General features: G+C 43.3%; 1 protein-coding gene across 1 annotated transcript; it reads left to right on the forward strand.

Annotated features, from left to right (window-relative positions):
* On the forward strand, nt 1–6,305 carry CCNA1 (cyclin A1). Its single transcript, XM_056329009.1, has 8 exons — nt 1–213; nt 1,309–1,552; nt 1,779–1,900; nt 3,039–3,262; nt 3,884–4,088; nt 5,021–5,134; nt 5,794–5,927; nt 6,254–6,305. Exons 1-8 carry the CDS (start codon nt 88–90, stop codon nt 6,303–6,305), a joined length of 1,221 nt encoding a protein of 406 aa, XP_056184984.1. The 5' UTR covers nt 1–87.
* The last annotated feature ends 9,009 nt before the right edge of the window (nt 6,306–15,314 follow it).

Consider the following 15,314-nt stretch of genomic DNA (forward strand, 5'->3'; position numbering starts at 1 on the left):
GGAGCGGTTCCCCCCCGCCGATTTCACGCTGTCGCGGTGCTTGCTTGTGGGTTTTTGTGGTCTCCGAAAGGTATCGACGTCGGGGCGATGCGCCGCACGTGTGAGACGAGCTGGGAGGGCCGGCGGGAGCCCTGCCTGGCCCTGCCCCGCAGCGGCGGGCGGACCGTGCTGGGGATGCTTACCGGGAGCGGGCAGCAGCGGCCCGGCGGCCAGGTGAGCCCCACCCGCGGCGGCAGCGGTGCCCCCTCCCTCCCCGCCGAGGGGCCGCGGCCACCTGCCGGGGGTCCCGGGCCCGGGGGTCCCTACCGCGCTCCGGGACCGGCGGCGGGCGGGCACGAGCCCCCTCTCGGGGCTGCAGGTGGGGGCCGGGGGCGGCGGGTGAGCGGTTGGATCGGGCTTCTGTTAACGAGCGTGAGTTTCCCGAGAAACCCGGCGAGTAACTGCTCAGTCCTAATCCGTAGATGCTTCCCTGTGGAAATCCTTTGAGTAAACAATCCGTCCTGGAAGGGAGACTCGGTGGGACTATGTGGGCACTTAAGCCCTGAAGTGTAGGGGGCGGTTCAAGAAAAGTCCGTTTACTAGTGCTTACCCGCTGCTGCCAGCCTGGCTGTGCCCTTTCAGGGTGCCGGGGCCCCCCAGAAACTAAAGGTTCACACCAGGGTCTGTGCACTGCTCTTCCTTGGGCCATCCTGGGCTCTACAGGTGTGGTGGGGAAATGTTACTGCGCTGACTTACAAGACCTAAAATAGCAGCTACTACATGCATACAAACTCCTCTTGGTTGTGACAGTGTAAAGCTCTGAACTTGGTTGGTAACTTACTCCTAGTCCTAGGGGCTGTGATGTTTGAGCTCAAAAGTTCAAACTCCTGTTTGTAACTTGGCATAAAATGCCTTTCTTGCAGGTGACGCCCTTCATGAGGCTGTGACAGTGCCTGAGCACTTCCTTTTGTTACTCTGACTTGCTGCACTTTAAAGCAGCTGCCCCTTGCTAGAACGGAGTGTGGAGCAGCCCCATCAGAGCTGAGCAGCACCCTCACCTTATTCTCCTTGGTGTGGTGGGTGCTGGAGATGAGGCTACTCACATGACATTCACCAACACCTCTTTCTGTGAGCAGCCTGTTGCAACAAGACAGCAACAAGTGGTACTTCTGAGGCACCAGCTGTAGCTGGTGTTTTTTGCGGTGAATTTTTGTTATTGTGACTGTTGGGCAAGGATACATTTTCCTTTCTGAAACAAGTGATACTCACTGTTGTGTTCTGTTCTTCCTGAGCTGCCCTTCCACAGCATTACTGTGTGCTCTGTTTCAGGGTGCCAATGTTCTTGGATGCTTTTCTGGCTCTGAAAATACCATCCCTTCACATCAAAAAGATTCGTTACTCACCTACATGGTCAATGCTGTGTCAAAGCAAGGGTTTTCTATCTATGTGGATGATCCAGAGCAGAAAGAAAACTACAACTGCCAAGTGGATGAAGAGCTAGAATCAAACCTGTGTGAACTGGGTACTAGTGCAGTCACATCCAATGTTCACCTACTGCTGGATCTGAGTACAGGTAACTCCTGTTACTACTCGGATAGTATCTACAGCACAAGTATGTATAGGGCGATTATGAATTGTGATGCTGGTAAGCTAGTGAGTAGCTTATGTTACAGCAGGTAACACTCCAAGAGAATTTGGATTGTGTCTACATGAGTCACAAAGCTTCTGTGCTGGAAACAGCAGGAGAAGTTGAAGAGGCTAATTACACAAATGTCTTGCTGCTTCCTTTTACCTGTTAGGGTGTCCTATGGTAATGGATATATCTATCCAGTCCCAGCCTGAGGATCACATGGAAGATGCCGTAACTCTGACTGTGGTAGAGTATGCAGAAGAAATTCATCAATACCTGCGAGAGGCCGAAGTGAGTGGCTTGTTATAAGCTTATAGGTACTTGTGGCCTCTGTGATAGGCTGCAGTACTGCAGAGATGTATGGCTGCCGCAGGGTAACCCAAGGCAGCCACTGAACTACAGAATAAAGCAAGCTGTAAAAGCCATCTCTGAAGGCAGCATCTAGACAGTGATGAGATCTTTCAGAATTCACTGTGTCACAGAATGGCCAAGTTTGGAAGGGACCTCTGGAGATCTAATCCGACCCCCTGCTAAAGCAAGTTCACTTAGATCAGGTGGCAGAGTCACATCCAGGCAGATTTTGAAGGTCTCCAGAGAAGGAGACTTTACAGCAGGGGTCCTCAAACTTTTTAAACAGGGGGCTGGAGCGCGGATGAAGTGGCAGGCAGTCATCTGTGGCTGCTTGGTTTCCCCCCCAGCCCCCGGCAGGGCAGGTCGGGGGGGTCTGTAAATACCAGGGGCCGGACTGAGGACCCCGGGGGGCCGTATCCGGCCCGTGGGCCATAGTCTGAGGACCCCTGCTCTACAGCCTCTCCGGGCAAGCCCGTTTCAGTGCTTTTTCACCCTCAAAGAAGTTCTTACTCATACTCAGTTGGAACTTGTGTTTCAGTTCATGCCTGTTGCCCCTTGTCCCTGAAGTTTCCTACCATTGGAGCAACTCTTGACTCTTTGGGGTGAAGAATACTTGCAGACAAGAGTTGAATGCTGCAAAAATACCGAAGCAGTTGGATGTGATCTCACTGATGGTTCTCTTGCTATAGTAGTAGTTTTCTCTACCTTTCTGTATCGGAGCAATAAAGTGCAGTCTCCCAATAGGAAGGGGAGGTGGGAGTGGGGAAATATCACTTCTTTTTCACATCCCTCTGAATACCTCCTACATGCTTGATGGTGAAGGCTGTTCATAGTCCTGGAAGTCTTTTACTTTCCTACTTTATTCCTGTGCCTTGAGTGTAGAAGTTTTCTGGAGATGCTACTAGATGCCAATTAATACTACGAGCACTATAATTGTAGCTAGTAGTAGTAATGAGTTATTAATAGTGGAGCAACTCATGCTTCTTTTGGTATAAGTATAAAGAACATTAATCAGCTCAGCCATCAATGGGTCTCTTCAGGGTGAGCATCCTGATTGTTCAACACTCTCTCCACACAGGTAAGATTCAGGCCCAAGCCCTGCTACATGAGGAAGCAGCCAGATATCACAACAGAAATGCGTGCCATCTTGGTTGACTGGATGGTGCAAGTAGGGGAAGAATATAAACTTCAGACAGAGACTTTGTACTTGGCAGTGAACTTCCTGGACAGGTTTCTTTCCTGCATGTCTGTTCTCAGAGGGAAGCTGCAGCTTGTAGGAACAGCAGCACTTCTTCTGGCTGCGTAAGTGTTTCATCTCCTGAAATCTCAGTGAGCTAAACCTTATTTTTAGACTGAGTCTTTTTGTTTAATTTGAAGGACTGAAGCTTACAGTGGTAGGTAGCTTTTCATGATGTCTCAAGATTAGCAACTTTGCCTACTTTGGCACTAGCAAAATTAAACATTTAATGTTTGTGAGGAACTGCAGCGGGGGAACCTTGTAACCATAACAGCAGGAGCAAAACCACTACTGTATTAGACTGCTAGCCTATAAGGTTGTAGTAGATTCACAATTTTAATCTGAAATTAGCCCTAAGCTGCTTTAAGTAGATGAGGTACCCACCATAGATGAGTACATGAGTCTGTCTGGAGTTCATAGTTACTGAGACTTCTTTCTGAGAGCTTGCTATCAGGCAAGAGTTAATGATATGAGTGTGTTTCTACCTAGACTGATGACTTGGAGTTCCTCTAAACATCTTTGCCCATACTTGAAACTAAATTGTTACCTAGCCTGGAGAAAGAATTAAAATAAGAGCTCTAAACAAATCTTAATGTTACATGCCTGTCCTTGTATGGGTCCAGCAGAAACCTCTCTTTACCATAACTCTTAAGCTGACAAATGTGCTTTCTGTATTCCTCCTTCAGGAAACATGAAGAGATCTACCCTCCAGAAGTGGATGAATTTCTGTATATAACAGACAATGCCTACGGAAAAAGGCAGTTGCTAAGAATGGAACACCTGCTTCTCAAAGTGTTGGCTTTTGACCTAACAGCCCCAACTATCAACCAGTTCCTCCTCCAGTATATCCAGAGACATGGAGTCTGTATAAGGACAGAGAACTTTGCAAGGGTATGAATTATCCTCCTTTCAGGACTAATGGGGGAGAAATGACCCTAAAAACAGAACCACTTGTATTTCACAAAGTTATCTGAGCAGACAGGTTCTGCTATACTATGCCCTATGAGAAGATACTCTTTCTCATGCCAGGTTCTATCTGGGATGGCAATAGGCCTAAAGGTGGATGTTTTGTAGCCTACTAACCTCAGGAGGTGGCTTGTGTGCCAAGTCCTCTGGATGTCTCGTGGAAATACCAAGCTTGGTCTATCTGCCTGGTCAGGAATAATGCACTGACTGGGCAAGTAGGTGGTAGAAATCTGATTTTTTTTTTTTCAACAGTGCCTGCATAGGAAGTCTGTGCCAGATGTGGTGGTACTACATACTGCTGCACAATGACACAGTATATACCTGCATGGGCAACTCTGCTTAGAAACAGTTTAACCCCACCTTATAGCAAAACATCTGACCTGCTGCTTATCTGCAAAGGGTGTAGGATTGTACAGTGACTGTACTCCAACAGAGCCCAAATTCTGTTTCTGAGAGCTGTCAATTTATCCCTGATTCCAAGTGAGGTCCACCTATGTGAACAAGAGCCTCAGAGGATGGAAAGAATGTCTTATTTAACACCCCTCCACCCCCCCATTTATTTTCTAAGTCTCTATCTGTAAAATTAAATCAGAACTGATGATGGGACCAGAACTTCAGATTAGTGTAGATCATTTAGGCTTTGATAAAGTATGGTCTTTCTGTCCCCACTGAAATGTGCTAAAGGTTATTCTGTAAGACCAACAGGACTAGAATACTATTCTACCCACCAGACTTGTAACTTGTGGTACTTTTTTTACATGAAACTGAGACCACTGACAATTCTCGGTGCCTGTTGTATTGGACTGATTGTACCAGCTAGGCTCAATCTCTTTGGAACCTGTGGGGTTTTTGTTCAGTATCTTGCAGAGCTGAGTCTCCTTGAAGCTGATCCTTTTCTGGGGTACCTTCCTTCACAAACTGCTGCAGCAGCCTACTGTCTAGCAAACTATACAGTGAACAGGTCTTTCTGGGTAAGAACAACTGCATGTTAACTAGTAGCTCAAGCATTTTGTCTTCATTAGAACTAGGTTAAGAAGTAGGAGTAGCTTCAAAGTATGTTGTTATAAAGGCTGGAATCCTAGGATCAGTAATTGTTTCTGAGCTAATGGAACCACCTGATAAATTAATGTTAAATCAACCTGAAATATCCTGCCTCTTTTTCTCAGATGGGAGAGACCTTGCTGTCTTGCTCACATCGTCTGTACCTAAGGCCTTGTTAGTCTTTAATCTCCAAAACTCTCCCCCCAAATACAATTCAGGAGCTTTCTGGGAGGGAGGGGAGAGCTGCATGTGTGTGTGTGGAGTGATTACACTGAGTGGCTGCTTTAGTGTAAGCCTTGATAGGCCTCTCAGCTGTGTGTTGGAGGAATAGCTTTAACAGAGCAGGATGCACAAGAGATCTAATGGATGACACATGCTTAGAGAAGGAGCTGCTTGTCAGATCTCCTGGCACCAAGGAAGACCTAGAGTGAAACTGATGGCAGGATATAGTTAAATTCTTTTCAAGCCTAAAGAATCTAGAGTCAGCACTGATGTAGTGAAAATGGTTTCTGCTCCTGTAGAAAATGTATCTTCTAGATGAATGTTGCCTACAATAGAGTAATACTGCTTTTTTTCCTCCTCTGACCAGCCGGAAACACTTGCTGCATTCACTGGGTATTCATTAAGTGAGATAGTGCCTTGCCTGACTGATCTGCATAAAGCATGCTTTGATGCTTCCCATTGCCAACTGCAAGCAATTAAGGAGAAGTATAAGCATTCAAAGTAAGTAACCAGGAAGCCAGTGTTCTGTAGCTTGGAGGCTATAAGGACAGGATGACTGGCAGCTTGGGCTACAGCTGCTGTGGCTGGCAAATGTCTCATAGTGGTCAGCTTCTGTTTCTCAAATTGGAGCATCTGTCAGCCTCTTGAGGGGAAAATTTTCTGACCATGACCAGAAGAGTAGTTCCTACAGAGGTATATAGATGTATTGGATAACTATTCTTCTGCAGCATTGCAGGATGATAATCTTCCCCATTGTATTGCACAAGATGTTATCTTTAAATTTGTTAACTAAACTGATATATTTAATGATTGCATTTGTATTCCAGGTACTTGCAGGTGTCTCTTCTGGATCTCCCAGCAGTTCTTCCTCAACAATAGAGACTGTGGATCTTGGACTTGAAGGTTACTTTGTCCCTGTCGGCAAAGCTGGTCTAATACTTCATAGAGCACCACAGGTCATGCATTTGTAACCACAGTGATCAGAATGTGTTTTAGCTTCTATTTTTTAATTAGATGTCCCTTTTTAAAAAGGATATTAGAATATAGTTCTTAATATAACTGACAGCACTTTGAATAAATGTCTTATTACACTTTTCCTCTGAATTCTGATTCCAGTTAATATCTGCAGTAAGTGAGTAGAAAGGGTTGTGGGTTTTGACAAAATCATTGTGAGCAGGGCTTTTAAGCTGGCTGGAGTGGATCAAGTGTGACTCAAACCAACACAACCTGACATCTCCATAGACATGGGTGATGTGCTGCAGTACCTTACCTGCTGCTTCCTCTTCTATGAGAAGATCGTGTATCTGTGAACAGAACCTATGTTCTGCAACTTGTTGGCCAGATCGCAGCAGAAACATCCAGATGCAAGTGGTCTATGGTGGTCTTCTACACACAAGTTCAGAGCTCAGTGTTGAGGTAAAAGTCAAACTTTATAGAAGCAAATAGGGGGGATTGCTTTGTGGGGAGCTGGAGGAAGGGAAGGCTGTGGCAGAGCCGTAGGAGCACTTCAAACACTGCTAGACAGACTGCAGTAAAGAGCAAGGCTAAACTATGAAGTGCTGGAACAGTGGAGTTGAGCTGGATGGCTGCTGTATCATATTTGTGGAATTGAGTAGTCTTACAGCATAGCTGTCTGAGATGACTTCTGCCTTTATAGTACTGTTGAATGTGAGTGCTCAGCAGTCTCTAGAGGTACCTCACTCTTAGCAGGAAGAAGGGGGGTGATGGTACAGCATTGTCTTATTCTGAACTGCTACACTGTCTTGTGGCCCCAGTTATTTGTTAGGTAGTGGTTTTTAAAAAACAAAGCACCACCTTGAGTATTCTTAAACACAAGCCCTATCCAAAGTAGTCACAAAAACAAAAAAATCAGTGAGTCAACATGTAGAGAACTATATTCAGCTCATCTAAATGGCAAGATAAATCTGAGGTGTTCTTTTACTGTAAGAGTTTAAAACCTTCAGTGCTTAGCGATTCCTAAGAGAGTAATCTGTACAGGGCTTTATGTGTTTCCAAGCAAGAATATGCTTAACGTTTGATGCTAACATGCAATTCAGCAGACATACTAAGTACCAGCTAACAAGACTTTTCAATTTTAAAACCTGATTAGACAACTGTCATGATGCTCTTCTTAGCTTCAGGGCTTTCATTTCCCTTGTGTGCAAAACGTTCTTCCCCCTGCCTCCTTCTTGTCTGGGCTGGTGAATCCTAGTAGTGCAAACACTTGTATTCCTCCATGTGGTGGATGATGCCAAGAAGGTCTAGCATTCCCATCAGCAAAAAAGGGGGGTGAGGGACCCAAAACTTGTGGGTCAATATGAAGGCAGTTTAATGAACTAATAGCAAAAGTCACACATGTGGAAGCAAAGGAAAATAAAAGATGCTGTTCTCTACTTCCTATCAGCAGGTGATGTTCAGCCACTTCCTGAGAAGCAGGGCTTCAGTACACGTATTGTTTGTTCCAGAAGACACATGTCATAATTAATGCCCCCCCTTCTTCCTTTTAGATCTGAACAGATGTCATATGGTATGGAATATTCCACTAGTCACTTTGGGTCAGCTGTCCTGGCTATGTCCACTCCCAAGATGTTGCCTGCTGGTGAAAGAAGAGGAGAAGGTTGGACAGACAGCCTTCATGCTGTGTGAGCACTGCTCAGCAGCAGTCAAAACACTGGCATGTCATCACCACCTTTCTAGTCACCAGTACAAGCACAGCGCTATGAGGGCTGCAGGGGGGCTCAGCCAGACCCCATACACTCTGAAATGGAGATAGTGGTAATGACTGATTCACTTGTCTCAAAGTAAATATCCTTTAAGGGAGGGGAGCATTCAGTTTTAGTCTAAACCTTACAGTTCTTAGACCCTTGCCTCAAACACTTCCTAGTCAAGTAAACAAATCTGTCTTGGTTATTTACTGATATCCCATGCTCATGTCTGTGGTATCCACTTTGTGGTCAAGGTCTAGATCCATGGGTTGTCTCTACGCAATGAATTTCACAGCTTGTGGATGAATGCCTTCAAGGTGAGCTATGAACTGCACTCCTGCCTGCAGCCAACTCCTTTAAAGCAGATGGCTGAGTACAAGGGTCAGAGCTAGTGGTGCCTAGTTACAATGAAGAGCGGTGAATTTCTTGGTTGCCTCTTCCGCAAGGAATGGTGACTGTACTGACCAAGAGTCTTGCTACATCTACCAGGCTTACAAGTACTTGTTTATGGTGTTTCAGGCTGAACATAAGGTGTCCTGAAACCACATGTTAATAAGACTTTCTCTACCCATAAGTAATAGTGCTTACTGAGCCGTGGTTACTGTAGTATTGATTATTTTGGGAGCAGTGGTGGATGTCTCAAGTGCAGAACTATTTCCTAGTATTACAGCAGTTTGAGGATACTCGTATGGTCATGTCACAATAGTCATGGGGAAAGGGTGGATTTTGACCTTAGGAACAGTATGACCACAGTCATGTCTTGTGTTCCTGGGCGAACAGATTTGGTCCATCTAACACAGTATGTGTCTAGGTCTGAATTTACTAAATGTTTTATCATGTGATGTCTTCCTAGAAGCCAAACTTTCACTTTGTTTTACTTTTTTAGTTTATTTAGTTGCAAAACAGATACAACAGTTGCATTTAACTTCCTTGAAGCTTTAATTCTCTGGTATACAGACTTGCCTGACTTTTTGTTTGTTTGTTTTAACTATATTTGAAGAAGACTGCTTTGTCTGCTTTCTTGTTTGTTTTGTCATTATTTTGCAACTGAAGTAGTGGCTTAAATATTCTTTTAGTCCAAAGGCTAAAAAGGGGAAATGAAAAAAAGCTAAGTAGTTAAGGTGAAGAGTCACAAAATTCTGCAGTATGATTGCTAATAACAAGTTTGTGCAAGATGCATTAAATTTTAATTTGTGAGACAAACTGATCTAAAGTGGTCTCAGCTGAGATCTGTGGCATTTTGAATTTTCTTGTTCTATCCTCAGTTCCTTTGATATTTGTCTTACTCGGAGCAAGGAAAAGACTTATTGGTCTTGTATGAGTGAGCCTTGACTCTTCCAAGGTGAAAACTGCATGCTATCTCCTCTCCCATTCTATGTGAGTCATCAGACTTAACTGTGGTCTACCCCTCATGTGGGCTCTCCTCTGCAGCTGATACTTGAGATCAAGATATGAGATGCTTCAGTTGGGCATATTGTGGTAATGAAGGTGAAATAATGTTGTTTTAATAAGAGGAAGTGCTTAAATGCAGATGCAAAACCACTTAAAAGTACTTAAAAGATGTACTGAAAATAATCAAGTATACAGGAATATGGATTTATAAAGCAGGAGATGAAAGCAACCCAAAAGAAAGCTTTTAAGTTTTCATTGAGGTAGTTACTATGCTATACAGAAAACTTAAGACCTGTAAAGCTCACAGCCTTGTATGATGTTTGAAACAAACAGGACCAGACTTCCTGAAGACAGCCATAGTCTGGAAAAGAAATAAAGGAGAATCAACACTAAGGACTGAACAGGGGCAGTCTCCATTCTTGACCATCCCACTTAATGTCTTGCAGACCACAGCCACAAATAAGACCTCTTTTTTTTTTTTTGGTTCAGGAAATATTTAAACTGTTGCAGTTTCAGAAATGTCAACCCTGATCTTGCTCGGTTAGCTCTGCTGTGAAGGTCAGCCTGTTGACTTTCAGCACGTTATTTCAAAGGCTGAATATTGACTTCTATGCAGGTCACAGTATCTTCCTCCCAACTAAAACCTACTGGGACACTGAGAGTAAAACCTACTGGTAAGACAGCAGGCTGAGCACTTCCAAGGAGCTTTGAATGATCATTAAATATTCTGTGGAGTGGGTTGGAATTGAGAAGTATTGAGGATCTTAACTTTTGATCTATGATGTTCAATTCAAGAGCTCTTCAACATTGCTATCAGAAACAAACAAACAGCTCCCTAACCTTATTCTAGCAGTTTCCATACTATCATGCTGTGACATTCAGAAGATCCAAATGTCTGTGGTTGCGTGATCCTGTTTCTTCTGTGTAATATTTAATTTTTTTAACCAATAACTTCTAACATTAAATATTGTAGCTGACTGGTGTCCTGAGAAAGCTGTTATTTACAGCTGGGGATGTATTGTGCATCTGCTGCTCCCTTAAGATTAAAAAGGACAAGCAGAACTCAATACTCTGTGGGAAGGTGCTGCTTTAATAACTAGGGTCTGTCTTTGTTTTTCTCTTCTCTGGAGTGAGTTAAGGATGTCTGAGAGGTAATTGGGTAATTAGAGAAAATGATTTAACTGTGGTCCGGACAGTTAAGCTGTTAATTCATGACTGAAGGGTGGCAGCCTTGCTGGGAAATCTGGCTGTGTGATTAGCCTGTGTACGTACCTGCTTGCTGTCAGTTCTACAAACGACTAAAATTAGATCACTGAGGTTGGTACTTACCTTAACCACTGACCTTGAGGCAGCTTGTGGGGCTGCTCTTAAGGATGAGAAACAAGACAGCAGTGTCAGTGATTGCTTCCTGGAATTAAGCTTTGTGTCTTGCAATTTTCCTCAGCGTTCGCTGCCCCAGAGCAAGGTATACTGAAGAGCTGTGCAGACTCTGCTAGGCAGTTATGAACTGGAGGAGGTACAGGCCCGTACCCTGTCACTCAGATGATGTAGAGCCCTATCAAGCTGAGTCTTAAGAACTTTGTTAGGTCCTCTGCTGGTTTTAGTGGATGTATGTATTTTCCCATTGCATCAGACAAGAGTCTCACTGAATACTTATTTTTACTTCTTGTCTGCTTCGTAGTTCCTCTCTTGTATGGTAAGCTCAGACTTTCTCTTGGATGCTTGTTCAGACTGCATCCACTTAATTTACAAAACACAAAGCTTTGCAAGATAAGATGCCCATAATGAATATCCCTGGCAACATGTTTATGGGAAATGTGCATCTTACCTGATGTTCCTGCAGAGATTTAGAGAAACTCTGGCTTAGTAAGCCTGTGTGATGAGCAGCTAATATAACCAGTCTCAGCTGTTCTGTGCCCTGCTTGGGATTTGTCAGCATAGATGGCAGCAGTGCAACATTGAAGAGAATTAGCACAGACAGACTTCCAAGACAGTCTGCAGAAAGATGCTGAGCATATGATACATACAGTTAATCCTAAAATACATGCCTACCCTCATCCAATTTGCTTGTGTTTAATCTAAGCCAAGCAAGAAAGACCAAGCAGTCCTGTCCCTAATCCTCCTGAAGATGTGAAAATTATGGTTCTTTCCTTGAGGTTTGTACAGTCTTTGTCTAGCTAGGCTGTGCTAGTACTAAAAAATTATTGTGAGCTAGGAAAGGGCTGGTTTCTGGCCAAGTGTCTGTCTCCCATTGGCTTGTTTCCATGATGCTTAGGGCTAGCTCCTTTTTTTAAGGAGATTTGTCCTGGGGAGAGCTTGTTCAAGCAGGACAAAACAGCCAGTATGAGCTAACAGGCCGTGTGGGTGGCTGTGCTTAGTGCTCGTGCTTGCTATTTGCCCCTCTTTTGTCTTAGCAATGTGCCCAGAATGACCAAGTGACCCTGTCACTACATAGCTAAACTATAAGAGAGTCCTCAGTCCTTGTCTTTCAGATGTTCAGATCTTCTTCATGTGAACACAGAGGAGCATTACTGGAGCCAAGTGCTGGAAGAACAGGCTAATGATAAAATACTGAGTTTTGGCAAGAAATAGTCTTCTCCCTCCACCATCTGCAGCCAAGCTGCTTTTACTTTCTGTTTATTATTGTTTGTGTTTTGATGTGTAAATAACTTGAAAAATTAGGGAAGAGAGCCCTAGACCCCACGGTATTCAACAGTTAGGCATTTGGTACTAATTAGCAAGTTGCTTACAGTAGAATACTGTAACCCTATCTCTATCTAGGCAGAAACTGGAGTATGATGTATCTCAAAAGAGAATCATCCTTCATTTGGTTCTTTTTGTCCTTCATAAGGAGGATAGAAATATCTGGGAATTAAAACGGATGGCAAAACAGGCTGCAGATGAACAGCAACAGCAGTGCTGTTCTCCCACGTAATGGAGTGAGATGTTGATGTGGCAGAATCAGGTTCACTCCAAATCACCTTTGCATTGCATGTGCTTAGGAACAATATACGTCTCCCAGTGCCGTGATGTATTGTCACCTGTATTTACTGGAGAGGCACATAAAAATATTCTCGGTTTCAGCCACAGGAGAAGACCTTGAGCTTTCTATGGTGTTAAACCAGAAGCAGGGAGTGAAAGGATTCTACCGTCAAATACTAGTGAGGCTGCGTTCCGATGGTCTCCCAAGAATACAACCAGAAGAGGGCACCGGCGTCCATGGTCCACGGCTTGAGGGGAAAGTCGACCTCAGCGTCTCCCAAAAGGATGCTGGGTCAGAGTTCAAGCAAACTATTGGTCATGGACTCGTTTTTAGATGGTAGGCTAGAAACATGTGAGATCACTGCAGCAACAGTTATGTGCAGTTATTTTTTTCATTAGATGTAACCAGGATTTAGTGAAGCTGCAATGTAAGGCTGTCAGCTGTGCTGTCTAGCTCTCACACATGGTGCTCCAGGGACACTTGAAGAAAATAAATGCAACTTTTCAAAACATCTGTAGACTTGTACTGTGAAATGCGACTTTTTGCACTCGTTTATCTAGCACTCTCAAATCTTTTTCCTTGTTGTACAAATCAGACTATCTGATGTTGATTTGATCTTAAAACCTTCTTCAGAATAAAAATATAATGGAACCTGTTAATGTTCATGACATAAGCATTCTGTTGAGACTCTCATCCATCAGACCTGTTTCCTTATACTGCAGGTTGGGCAGATAAAGCTCTTGTAATATCACAGAGCTTGTACGGCTTGTGCAAGAGAGGGGAATTCCTGCCAGATGTTTCAGCCCTATGTGGAGGAAGGGGGGAGGAATAAAATAATCAACAATAACTTTTAAGTTAGAATGTGTTCCTCTTGCTCACTGAAAACTTCAGTGTTAACTCCTGTTTCAAGGTAATCTAGCTGGATGGAGAATGGTTATATATGAGAATTACTGCTCAGTTCATGGTGTTAAAAGTGACATTTTTTTGGATCTTAGTCATGTTTTCTCTGTTCTGTTCCCAACTTCAGTTTCACTTTTACAAGCTGTTCAGCCATTCAAATTACACGTGGTTTTTGTGTTTTGTTTGTTGTTGTTTTTTGCATGGTTTTTTTTTTTTTTTTTTTTTTTGTCTTCAGCTATTTCTAAAAGGTATTTGCTCCCAGCTTTAGCCTCTAAACAGAAGGTACACTGGTGGAATCAGTGGTAAGCTTGTATCCAGAGCAGTCATCCGAGTGCTGCAGCAGTGATCTAATATTACTCAATGCAAAACTTGTCAGTAAAGCATTTTCTGAGTCCAGTGGAAGTGTGTTCTCCTTGGTCAGTTATGTTGCTGAACTGCAACTGATTCTAGGCTCATTATTTTTGAGCTTTTGTGGGTATCCATACAGATGTATTTTGAATTAGTTGCTGAACCAGTTGTCATGTGCACAGAGGCATGGACTGCCTGAGGCGCTCCATGGGCATTGGCTAGAGGAAAACAAATCTTTTGTTCTGGCAAACAGTAGCAGCTTTTGGGAAGTGTTGCTGTCTCTGAGTAAAAGAGGTATGGAGGCAAGCAGAGCATGTTCACATCATGCATGTGTACGTTCAGTAGGCACTTGAGCACCTGTGAACAAATGCAATTTTCCACATATGCCTGTGCATCTGCTAGTTGAATGTTGTACTCCTTCCTCTGCCTTTTTTCTCTTCATTCAGTAATTGCTCACAACTTTCAAGCAATGTAGAAGAAGGATGTGGCTCTGCAGAGGCTCTTTTGCCAGCAGGATAACACTGTGCAGGGCTCCTGGCCCAGAGCCAGCAAATAATAAATCTCTCATCATGCAGAACTGACACACTAGAGCTGAACAGAGCATATTCATTTTTTAAAGCATCTCCTTGCACCGAGTCTTAAACATGAAGTTGGCTCCTAATCTTTTAGTTAGTTAACCTGTATCACCTGGTGAAAAGACAAGCCCAGCAGGGAGTACATAGGCTCTGATGGCTCTATTTTTTCAGCAAGTAATCAGAGTAGAAAGCTCTGCTGTAGTTTGCCAGTTCATGCCTTGCAAAGCTGTACTTTCTGTAAATGGCTTCTTGTCTTAGTGCGTGAACATTAGGCCATCATGAAACTCACAGCACAACCACTGCCAGTGCTCCCAGGCTGCTAAGCTGGGCAGTGTGTAAGGGATATACGAGTAGGTTCTGCTGTTTAATACCATTCTCTGGGCCAATTCAGAGGTTACTGACTGGGAACTGCTGATCTCTGTAACTTCCACTCATGCTAAAGCAAATGCTGACTGGACTTAAACTGGGAAAATCCTTTATTTTATTGTCAGATGAAATCTCCAGAATCTTTCATAGCTATCTTGTAAAAAGAAAAGGATTTTATTAAAAAACAAAACAATTAAAAAAAAAAAACAACCAAACAAACCAAACTTAAATTCACTAATCTAATTACCAAGAAATGACGTTGTCCAATACTGTGCTGAATTGTCTGTCATAGAACACAATATTAATTAAAAAGTTGCTGTTTCCCACATCTGGAGAAGAGAAACTTGTGGAGGGTTTTCCCATTTCCAAATATCCACGAATGGTTGAAACATACTTTAGAAACTTTGGGGTTTTTCCTTGTAGGGTGTGACATGAGTGAACTCTAAGGATGCTCAAGGAGATTCTGAGAATTTCTTTCTGCTAAATCGTATTAAAGATACTGAAAAATTCAAGAGTAAAGTTAAATGGTGTAAAATTCAGTGTAATATTAAAGCTAAAAAAAAAGCTTATTACAATATTAAATGTAGCAAATCTATCTGTCCTTGATCTGTAAGTGACT

The sequence above is a fragment of the Falco biarmicus genome, chromosome 2 (assembly GCF_023638135.1).
Source record: "Falco biarmicus isolate bFalBia1 chromosome 2, bFalBia1.pri, whole genome shotgun sequence".
Taxonomy (NCBI): Eukaryota; Metazoa; Chordata; class Aves; order Falconiformes; family Falconidae; genus Falco; species Falco biarmicus.